The 12,044-nt window shown below is 45.4% G+C and overlaps 1 protein-coding gene across 1 annotated transcript in view; it reads right to left on the reverse strand.

The window, feature by feature from the left end:
- The window catches only part of COL22A1 (collagen type XXII alpha 1 chain), a 326,468-nt gene that overhangs the window by 235,694 nt on the left and 78,730 nt on the right, over nt 1-12,044 (reverse strand). Inside the window, exons 6-7 of the mRNA XM_045398749.2 lie at nt 7,030-7,153; nt 2,508-2,783 (exon numbers count right to left, since the gene is read on the reverse strand). Coding sequence (XP_045254684.2) covers nt 2,508-2,783; nt 7,030-7,153 — 400 coding nt within the window. The remainder of the gene's footprint in view (nt 1-2,507; nt 2,784-7,029; nt 7,154-12,044) is intronic.

Genomic DNA, 12,044 nt, shown 5'->3' on the forward strand with positions numbered 1-12,044 from the left:
GTGTGACATGGGCGATGGTGTTGCAGCTGGCTGGCAGGGCTGGCACGTGAGCTGCAGTTTGCGTGTGTCTGTCCTTCCCACATCTGCAAGCCCCAATCTCTCCTCTTCCCACTACCTCTGACCAGCTCATTCTCAGCTTAAGTTTTAAAAATCGGTATGCACAGGGTTGTTGATGACTGATCGTTCTGTTAACAAAGCAAGTTATAACAAAGTCTATAAACTTGTTTACAATGCCTTTTGCTGGACTGCCACTTCCTAAAATTTTATGTATCCCAACTTACTCATTGTTTCGTATGGTTTATGTTTGACATACCAGGAAACAATTTTGCAACATGTATAACAAATAAGCAATGAGTATACAAAATATGAAAAGATTATCTAGAAATCATTCAGTAAAGAAAACTAGCATAGTAGTAAAACAGGCAAAGGAGATGGCCTAGCACCACCAAAGGGGGACGTGGGAACCATCAGAAAACATAGGGAAGGATTTCCAGTCTCAACAGTAATCAGGTAAATGCAGATGAAAACCACAACGCAAGGCCGGGTGCGGTGGGTCACGCCTGTAATCCCAGCACTTTGTGGGGCTGAGGCGGGCGGATCACAAGGTCCGGAGTTCGAGACCAGCCTGACCAACATGGTGAAACCCCGTCTCTATTAAAAATACAAAAATTAGCCGGGCATGGTGGCGTGCACCTTGTAATCCCAGCTACTCAGGGGGCTGAGGGAGGAGAATCGCTTGAACCTGGGAGGCAAAGGTTGCAGTGAGCCGAGATCGCGCCACTGCATTCCAGCCGGAGGGACAGAGTGAGACTCCGTCTCAAAAAAAAAAAAACAACAAAAAGAAAAAAGAAAACCATACTATAACCCTGTATGCCCAGCAGACTGACAAAACAACAACAAAACATTATACACATATCATTTATATATGATGTACCCTTATATAGATATATATAGCTCTATATATAGATCTATATATGTTTATATATATTTATATATTACATATAGTTATATATAATAGTATATTATATATAATTATATAGATATAGATTAAATAAACATTATTTATATAATTTATATCTATAATGTATGTATATATTTATATAATGTTTAATGTTTATATGTTGTATACATACAACATACATACACACATATAAAGGTCACTTTCTAGAGCAATTTGAAATACGTGGGAAGGTTAAAAATTGTGTACCCCAGAGCCCAGTCATTAAACTTGAGGGTACATACCTCCAAGAAATGCTCTCAATTCATCTATATCTCAAGCTTAAAGGGCAGGTGTTGCTCACATTTTCCTCATAAGTAAAGTGCATGGAGATGTACCCCCCTTTTCAAAGTCCAAGGCTTGCTAATTATGATAGTGGTACATTAGAAACTATCTAAATACCACTAACAGGATAATGAATGATTTATGAATGAATATATAACAAAGTATTATGCATTAGCTAAAAAAAAATAAAAGCTTAGACACATGATTCTGAGTAAAGAAAACAAAAAAAGCCAGATGTAGTCCATTATTTACATAAACTTCCAAGAATCTAACCTATGCCTAATGGTACTATATTTGCTTATGCTTATGTATACGTGGACACATAAAATGGTTTTGGAAAAAGCTTTCCCCACATCATGTTTCCTGTTATTTCGCAGGCAGTGGGGGATGCTCTTGGGCATGGGAGCTAAGGTTGACTTCAGCTTGAAGACGGAACATGTGGATCACTGTGCAAGGTGTCTGTGTGTATTGTATTATGTACATACTTCTGGTGTATGCATCTCTGTGGCTACAGATGTGGGTATTTCTTGAGGGAAGAAAGAAAACTTAAAGGAATGAAAAAACAGAAGAGAAATGAAGTAAGGAGGGAAGAAAAAAATAAAAGAAGGAAAGAACATTGATTCAGGATGGAAGGATAAATGTTCAGTTATTACCAGTTGTTATCCCTAGTTGGTGCAATGAGGATGATTGTTGTTTATTTTCCACATATTTTCCAATTCTTTTTTACAATCAAGGAAGAAAGAAAAAATCTGTATTTAAATTATCCAGAAACTATTATATATCTATCCACCTACCTGCATATATATATTCATATACATATGCACATATGTGTGTGTGTGTGTGTGTGTGATCTTTGCAGACCTAGGAGCTACATTTCTCTAAAATTATTTATGCAGCCAGAGCCACGTCAGTCTTGCTCTCTTTTGTGGATACTGGTGTCCCCAGTGCTGAGCACAGTGCCTGGCACATCGTAGGTGCTCAATGTATATGTGATGAATGATTGATGGAATGGCTGAATAACTGAATGAATTAATACATGGGTGATGGTGAATTGGGGTTCCAATATGGCAGCTTTCTGAGTCAGAGTCTTTCCTTCTAAGACGGTCCAAGGTGATGGTTTGTTACACAGTTCATGTAGGTGTGGAGAACACTGAGGGCAGTTAGCTCCCAAGGCTTCTCCCCAGTGGCCTGGAACCTGAGCTGCAGAATGCCCCCTGGTACTCACGTCGATGGGCACACTGTCGTAGAGGCGCTTGCCAATCACAGTCTTGCCCTGGATGTCAATGTTCTCCCGCTCCTCGATGGGTAGTGTCTGCACCAGCGCACAGTCGATGTACAGGGAGACGTTCTGGGCCTGGATGCTCAGGGCGATCTTGTGCCAGTCCCGGTCAAAGAGGTCATTGACCCGGGAACCTCGGAAGACCACCCTGACAGCATCTTTCATGGCACCCACAGCGTTGTACTCGACTGCCTTGTTTTCACCATCCAGCCGGATGGAGACCTGGGGAGGAAAGGACCAGAGACTCCTTGAGTTTCTTGGGGCCAAGGGAAAAGAAGAGAATGGGAAAAGGGAGTTTAGAGTCAGACCTGGCAATCCTGCATCAGATCCTGGCTGTGACTTACCAGCTGGTCACCTGCCATCTGACTTTGGACTAATTCCTTCACACCTCTGAGCCTCGGGTTCCTCCTTACACAATGGTGTTAATGATGTCTACCTTGCAGGCTATTCTAAACCTGGTATTAAATGGAATGATTGCACTCATACTTTAATGCAGGGGTCACAGCCTCAACTGTCTGGAAGGGCTATGTGGGTAAGAGAGCTTTGGTGAGACTCCAAGACAATTGGTGCACAGAGGGGCTTGAGTTGTAAGACCAGCCAGAAATCCTAACTAGTTTCAGTGTCTTAAAACCCTGGGCTGGTTAAACCAAACACATCTTCTGGCCTGATCTGTTAAACTACACTGTCTCTCATTTGAAGATAAAGCTGGAGCGCCTGTAAAATAATGTTTCTTGATGGTAGGAGTCTGATCTCTCTGGGTCATTGGGGTAGCCTTTGCAAAATGCACAGGTATTTTGCAATGGGCAAATTCTGGAGAAGGTTTTACTGTTTTACTTCTGATTGGGTTTTTTTTTTTTGATGTTGGTTTTTGTTTTGTTTTGTTTTTTTGAGATGGAGTCTTACTCTGTTGCCCAGGCTGGAGTGCAGTGGTATGATCTCAGCTCACTGCAACCTCTGCCTCCCAGATTCAAGCAATTCTCCTGCTTCAGCCTCCCGAGTAGCTGAGATTACAGGTGTGCACCACCACGCTCAGCTAATTTTTGTGATTTTAGTAGAGACAGGGTTTCACCATTTTGGCCAGGCTGGTCTCAAACTCCTGACCTCAAATGATTTGCCCGCCTTGGCCTCCTAAAGTGCTGGGATTACTGGCGTGAGCCACCGCACCTGATTGTGTCTGATTGCTTTTTAATAATGAATAAGTGAGTATGTTCTCATCCATGTACTCATTTTGTCATCCCTCCAGAATATTCATCAAACATCCTGGGCGCCCAGCAGGCAACACGCCAGGTGTCAGGAACACAATAGTGGGCAAGAGATACACAATCAGTGCACAAAAGTATGAACAGAATAGAAGGCACAGAACATGAGTATCCACTGAGCGAATGAAAGAATGAGTATTTCCTTGTTCCATCTCTGCAAGGTTAGTCTTCATCTGCCCTAATATTCATGTTTTGCCCCTTCCCTGTGGCTCCCTGCTCCCAGGATCTGACCTTTTAGGACTTCTTCATCTTGGCTCCTGGGCCCTTTGGCTTCTACTTGAGCTTGGCCCATGGGAAGTCCATTGGAATGGAGACCGAAGAGCGGGAAGAGAGAGAGGTGGGGCATGTATTCCTCCCCCCCCTCCTGGCTTCCCTGTGGCTCCTGAGTGGCTTTGTTTCTCCACGTGCCCCAGTTCTTCGGAAGTATATCCTCCTCTGTGACTCTAGAACTCACCATCTCCTCCCTGTTCCCCTGCCCATCCAGGCCCGGGTGGTAGCTTCCTCCTGTGGCTGATCCTGGAATGCCTTGGCATTTCTTGTTGGTTTCCTTAACCCTTATCCCTTAACTGCATCAGCTCCCTTAACCCCAGTTATTTTGCTACTCAAAAAAAATGAGCACTCGTCAAAAATGTGGGCCCAGTGGGGGCTGTCTCTTGCCAGCCTACCTCTAAACCAATTAATCACTTTTTAGCTGTGTGACTTTAGGTAAGTTATTTAACCTCTCTACAGCTTCCTCATTTGTAAAATGGGACCAATAGTAGGTTCTATTTTCAAAATTAATCTATAACCTGATGGTTTCTCCTAATCTCACTATTACTGCTGGCATTCACATTTGCCTGGATCACTACCATGTTCTCCTAAGTTGTCCTCCTATTTCTGGGCCTGTGCAACTCCACAGAGTCTCTTCTCAAACAAAAAGTCCCTATACTGGCCTATAAGACTTGTTGAAATCCAGTCTCCTTTCACCTCTAGAACCTCATATCTAACTAACCCCAACACACACACACACACACACACACACACACACACACACACAGAGATACACACACTACTCTGCTCCAACTGTACCGGCCTCCTTGCTGTCCCTTTATCATATCTGGAATGAGTGAATGTCCCTCAGTTTACCCAAATGACAAATGGGGAACATGTCAGCTTTTAAGGGTGGTTGTAAATGGCAAATGAAAGCATGAGCATCTGTATCTATAGATGAACTTCTCTATCTGTAGATCTACAATGACTGACAGAGTGTATGGGCATGCACCGAACACCACTCTGCTCACAGATCATCTTCTTTACAGGTCTTTATCCAGTTTTCCTGTGTCTAGCCAGTATTTCCCCAGGGCATGGAAGTGCGTATCATTGGCACTTCTGGTGATGGGCACCCAACCAAGCCTGGCTTAACAAGGGTAAATTTCCGGGTGCCTCTTCACACTGGAATCTCAGATCTCAAGACAGACTTCATCTCTGCATGGCTCTGCGGTATTTCACCCCATTACTCATTTTGACAGGAGGAGGAGAGGACGCACACATGGCAGACAGGGCACAGACAGCTCTGCAAATGCCATGAAGGAAGAGATCCCAGACTGAGGGGGCGGTGCAGGCTCACCCACAAGAATGTCATGGCAGGGGCCCAGTACCACTGCACCAGACCCTGAGAAAATGGAGAAGCAAGACCTGTGCAATTGGAGATGACGTTGGATGGGAATGCAATGGACTTCTCCAGAAAAGTGGCCTCTGGAGAAGAATCTCGACTCCTCCATTCAGCCACCCACACTTACAAAATCAAGCCTCTCAGCAGTTAAGTTTGAAAATGTTTCCGCATCTCAGTATGACCAGGGATGTTATGGAAAAATCATTCAACAGGACTAATTGATCAGGACAGGCTTGGAAGAGAAGCCAGCTAAGCATGTGGTTAAAAACACAGATGTGGGAACCTGAATGACTGGGTTCAAATCTCAACTTCTGCTTTTATTACCTGTCAAAAGGTAAGCAAATTTCTTAGCCTCTCTGTTTCCTCATATTTGGCTCAGTTTCCTCATATCTGTGATACAAACAGTAGAACATATTCATAGAATTATTATGAAGACTAAATGAATTAGTATTTGTAAAGTCCTCCGAACAATCCCCAGCTCCTACTAAGAGCATGTACACATTGATAAGCAGATGCATCTGAAGTCAGGGCCCAGCCTCAACCTGGGAAGGTGAGCTCACTGTTTAAGAGTATCTTGCCCTCTCTGATGGCAGGCCATGAGTGTGATTGCTGGAGTCCAATTGCTTGAGGATGCTTTTATTTTATTTTAGCCCCTAGCGAAAGTTTAGTCAGTATCTCCCAGCTGAAAGTGAGTAATATCTTCACCCAGTTCATTTTTCTAGGAGAAGAGAAAGAAACGGTTCATCTACGAACTTGAGAACAAGGGGATTTGGATTTGGCGGAGAACAAATAGTAGTGTTGCTTTTATCTCAGACCAACAGATGGTGTTGAAGGCTTTGAATTTCAGATTTGTCTTTCCTCACCAGACCGTGTGCTGATGGAGAGCTGTCCTACCTTTATGGGAAGTGAAAGTTGAAACACACCAGAGGTGAGTAAAGACAGGACCCAGAGCTTCACTCAGAGGAACACTGAAGGGAACTTCTCATGATGAGATTGTATTATGTCTCAGGCACTGTTGTAGATGCTTTATAGACCATTATTCCATCTGATTCTCCCACCAACTGTTCATGCTAGGTACTCTGTTTTCCATTTTACAGCTAAGAAAACCAAGACTCAGAAAGATAAAGTAACCCATCCCAGGACCCACACCAATAAAGGAGTAGACACGAGACCTGAACCCAGGTCTATGTGACCCTGGGCCAGTGCCCTCCACTGCATCACGAAGCTGGGTCACTCATGCTGCCAATACAGCAGGTGTCACAGGACAGCAGGGCTGGCGCCCATCTCCTTGGCTAGGTCAAGAGTCTCAGAGGACAGGAACTCAGTCTCCTTTACCCCCATTGGAAGGCCTGGTACTATATCATTAGGACAAGAAGCTGGACCTCTTGGGTCTTGTGACATCCCCCCTGCAGGTCCTCTGAGCCTCCATATACCAGGTTCTCGATCTCCCTAGGCCCAGGGATAAGATCCCTGGAGAAAACACGGTGGGTGATGCCAATCCCTGTGAGAGGGAAACAGAAAGCTCAGGACCACTGAGATAAGGTGGTGTTGTCCTTACCTGTGGGATGCCGTACTGGTCGATGACCTGCCAGATATACCAATCTTCCTTCCGAGAGGTTCTCCTGAACCGGAAGGTTGTGACAAAGGCGTATTCATCAGGTAAACCTTGGGGGAACACCTCCCTGGAGAAAAATGGAGACAAACACACCAGGCTTGGCAATGAGAGCGGGGAGCCAGCAAAGTGAGCCCACACAACCCACCAGTGATCAAGCCCTGCCAAGTTGACTTCCTAAATATTTCCACCATCCACCTTCTTGGCCTGCCTTAACTGCTTTCTCCTTAGGTCAGGGCCTCAGTGTGACCTAGACCATCGTCATGGCCCCTGAGGCTCCAGCCTCAGCATCTTCAAATCCATCCCTATGGTACGTCTGCCTCCATCTCTCCACTACCACCATGACTGATGACATCCACAGTAAATGTTAAATATGGAGAAACTCCCAGCTTCGCTGCTCCCTGCTGCATCCCTCCTCGGCCAGGACAAATGGATATACTTTATCCTGCTGGGTGCCCTGTCCCAGATGCCAGGATGCCACGGTCTGAATGTTTCTGTCTTCCTAAATTCATTATGTTGAAATCTTCACACCAAGGTGATGGTAACAGAAGACGGGGCTTTGGTGGGGGGTGATTAAGTCATGAGGGCAGAAGGCTCATGAATGGGATTTGTGCCCTTAAAAGAGAGACCCCAGAGAGCTTGTTTACCTCTCCCACCATGTGAGAGTGCAGGGAAGGATGGTGTCTATGAGGACCCTGATATTAGACTTCCCAGCCTGCAGAACTGTGAGGAGTAAATGCTGTGTATAAGCCACCCAGCTTAATTTATGGTGCTTTGTCATAGCAGCCAGAATAGACTGGGATGTAGCACATCCTCTTCTCTCCCACAAGGCCCAGGTTCCTGCCTGGCCTGTGGAGCCAGCCCCTCACCTTGGGGAGGCCTCAGCTCCCTGTTGCTCCACCCTCGCCAAGTTCTGGGGCTGCTTTTCCTCTTCCAAATTCAGAAATGAAAATTGTTCATTCCCTTCTGTGGAGGATCAATCCCCCGACCAAGAACCAAGATGCCATCCCTCAGTCCCTCTGTCCTCGGAGCACTGCTCTTCCATCTTCCTCTGTATCATGAACAGGGCACCTGAGCTCCCTCCTGCCTCTTGCATATCAGTACAAAACCCCGCCACCCCCACCAACACACAGCCTCCCCTGACTGCACATCCCCAGTCGGGACCTGAGGAATCTCCCATTTCCTCTCTTTCTTCCTCTCCTTCCCTTCACAACAGAGTTCTGGAAAACGTTGTTGACATCACCCCCTCCTTCTTCATCTCTCCCATCTGCTCGACTCACGGCCACCTGTCTTCCAGCTCTCCAGGCTCCCCACATTTTCCTTGTGAGGTCCCTGGTGAGGAAACACTGACAAATCCCTGTCCCTCAGCACCTACTCGGGTCCCTGCAGCATGGCAGGCACTTCATAAAAGTTGAAGGAATGCAGAACTTTGAAAACTGTCAACAGCCATTTCCATGGAGAAACCTCTCTTTCACCAGAGCTAGTACAGGGCCTGCTTGATCTTCCTGGAGAACACATCCTAGACAACACAGACATAGAAGCTGCCCCATGCCTTGTAGGAGTCTGAGCAGCATCCCTGGCCCCCACCTACTCGATGGCAGTAGCAACCCCTCACCCAGTTGTGACAACAAAATTGCCTCCAGATACTGCCCAAGGCCCCCTGGGGGGTGGGGGTGAAATTTCTCTTAGTTGAGAACCACTGATCTATCCTAGACTTACATCCTATCAAAATAAAGTTTAGCTTACTTTTTCATAGTGTTTCTCAGATTCAATAAAGCACTTACACATAGGATCGCATTTGACATAAGATTCTAGGATTTAATAAAAATACACATCTTTTCAGAGCTTAACACAAGCTCACCACTACTCTTTTCACATATTGCCTAATTTCTTCCTCACGAGAATGTATAAAGAAGGTATTACAGGGGTGAACCCAGGAGGCAGAGCTTGTCGTGAGCCAAGATCACGCCACTGCACTCCAGCCTGGGCGACAGAGCGAGACTCCGTCTGAAAAAAAAAAAAATCGGTATTTTGATCCTCGTGCTATAGCTGAGGGCACCCAGGCTCTGAGGGGTTAACTCCATGCCATTTGGCTACCAAGTGGCAGAGGAAAACACAGCTGGGATCTGCTCTCCTGCACTCTTCTCTTAATCATCAGCTGACTGCACTCTTAACTGCAGAGCCTGCTGTGGGGGAGCCCAATCCTGCCCTGGGGGCTGGGGGCTGCCTCGGGAATGTACATGACATTGACTTCCCTGCTGGAGGAGGTGGACCCTGCCTGGCCAGACAGACAGGAAGGGAAGTGGGGAGGCGTCTGAGTTCCTGGTTCTCAGACTTGCAGATCCGCAGGGACTTTGTTTGGCTGTAGGACCTGCAAGCAAGATTCTGATTCTGTTTACAGCTCCAGGCTGGGAGATGATGGCCCAGTTGTTCAAAGTCATTCTCTGAGTTGGGATGTCACCCAGGATCACATCCAGGTAGTAGGAACAGGGCCCATCACTCATAGCACCTTGGCCTCCCTCAGTATTCAGAGACGCCCTTAGTCACTGCTCATGCAGGAGGAAGATGGGACCTCCCCACCTGCGTCCACAGACACAGGCTTTGTAGCCACAGATCAATATGTTGCTTTGTTTTTCATTTTCTCCTTCTTTCTTTTCTTTTCTTTTTTTTTTTTTTTTGAGACAGAGTCTCGCTTTATCTTCCAGGCTGCAGTGCAATGGATGGCACGATCTTGGCTCACTGCAACTGCCACCTCCCAGGCTCAACCAATTCTCCTGCCTCAGCCTCCCAGGTAGCTGGGATTACAGGTGCCTACCATCAAGCCTGGCTAATTTTTTGTATTTTTAGTGGACAGGGTTTCAGCTAATTTTTTGTATTTTTAATAGAGACATGGTTTCACCACATTGGCCAGGCTGGTCTCAAACCCTGGACCTCAAGTAATCTGCCTGCCTTGGCCTCCCAAAGGGCTGGGATTACAGGCATGAGCCACAGCACCCGGCCATTTTCTCCTTATTTTCTTAATGAATCCAATTATGCTATTTTTTCCCCCTGAACACACTTTCTTCTTATGCCTTTGAAATACACACAGACAAGTATATCACAAGAAAAAGTACAGATGTATCTGTTAATGACTTTTTATTCCCCTGATTATAATAACTTTTGCTTAGGTTACACACACATATATGTGGATATATGTGCAGATATATATATCTATACACACACACATATGTGTATCAGTCATTTTAATCAGGGAGAAAAAAGATCATCAACAGAAAACATCTAAAGAAAGGAAATAGCTGAATCCAATCTTTTCCACAAATAATACAGCAGATATGAGATGATAGTGGAAGGGAAAAGGGTGTGTAATTAGAGGACCTGAGTTTGAGGCCAACCTCTGCTTCCTCTGATGTGTGAGGTGTTGAACAAATCACTGTCCCATTTTGAGTCTCAAATGTTGTACCAGCTAAGTGAAAACTATAATACCTGCCTTGCTCGTTTCCGTTATTGTCGTGAGAAGTAAATTAGATAAGGTGCCCTTTAAATGTTAAACAGGTGAGAAAAAAATATAAATATTGAAAGTGACATCTCTTTTCTTTATGAACAAAATTAACTTGCAAACTAAAATTGTATGTATGTGTGTTTAAATTTCAAAGCTTTAGAAATTTGAAGTGTAATATCCTTTCTTGAAAAGAAAGAACTTTGCCCATTTGATTTTATTTTGGGTGCTTTGCCATGAAAACAAATGTAGAAATTCCTCCTCAGAGCAACTCTCAGAGAACAGGAAGGAGCCCAAATCCATGAGCCAGGATCGGGGTCCCATGCTGTGTTCCACAGAGCACTGCCTGAATGCGGCTGCTTTGCTCTTTGATCCAAGTGCCTCCTTAGAAGGTTAACAAACAGAGTGGTCCTTGGTTAGACCCTTCCACGAGATTTGTGTAACTTTTGCTTTCTTTATTTTGTTCGTTCTCTTTTGCACTTTTTTTTAAAGTTCCACATGATTTTTTCCTGCTTACAAGTAGAATGGGTGGTGAATTGGACATATTAGGCAAAGAAGTGAGGGGAAGTGAAGGAGAAAACAGGCTGTAGACTCTGCTCATCCCTGTGCACCCCCCACATGAGCATGGGGCCAGGTGATTCATAATAACGTCCCCCAGCACCTGACTGTGTGTGGAGGGAGAACCTCATTGTCTGGGAAGATGACTCTCTCAAGAGTTGGCTGACAGTGATTATTGTCTTTGTTTCATGAAAACGAGACTCAGAGAGGAAGTGACTTGTCTCATTTCTTCTTCTGTAAAATCGCTCTTGCAATGCAGACACTGTGAGCCATGGATGAAATGACTTTAGGGTCTGAAACAGTGCCTGTGTGTGGCTGGCACTCAGAGAATGCTCATTGAATTAAAAAAACAAAAAGGATCACACACATGCAGAAACCCATACTCTATGAGCTGGCATTCAAAGCCAGTCTTCGCCAGACTAGCATCTGAAAGAACATTGTCACTCCTTACGGGCTGTTGACTCATTCATTCAGCAAATATTTCCTCATTCCCTACTCTGGGCAGGGCTTAGTTGGGTGCTGAGATTGTAGCAGAAACCAAGACTCAGTTCCTTGCTAGGACTTCTCATTGAGCAGGGGAGATAAGACTATTGCACAATGGATCAGGTAACTTCAACTTTAACACATTTTGTACAGAAGTACAAATTGGAAGAAGGGTAGGTAAGGGGAAGGCCTGACTTTGGGGATTCAAGGAAGGCATTTAGAGAGCATAATGGGTGAGCATGCTTTGCAGGATGAGCAGGTCAGGTGTCCCAGGTAGAGGAAGAACATGAACTAAGGCCTCCCAGTGGGAGGAGGGTGCCTGGGAGGCCCCAGAACACAGACAGGAGACACACAGGGAAGACTGGAGGATGAGCCAGGAGACCACAAAGGCAGGATGGGGCCGGGTCACACAGGGGCCTTCCTC

The sequence above is a fragment of the Macaca fascicularis genome, chromosome 8, assembly GCF_037993035.2.
Source record: "Macaca fascicularis isolate 582-1 chromosome 8, T2T-MFA8v1.1".
Lineage (NCBI taxonomy): Eukaryota > Metazoa > Chordata > Mammalia > Primates > Cercopithecidae > Macaca > Macaca fascicularis.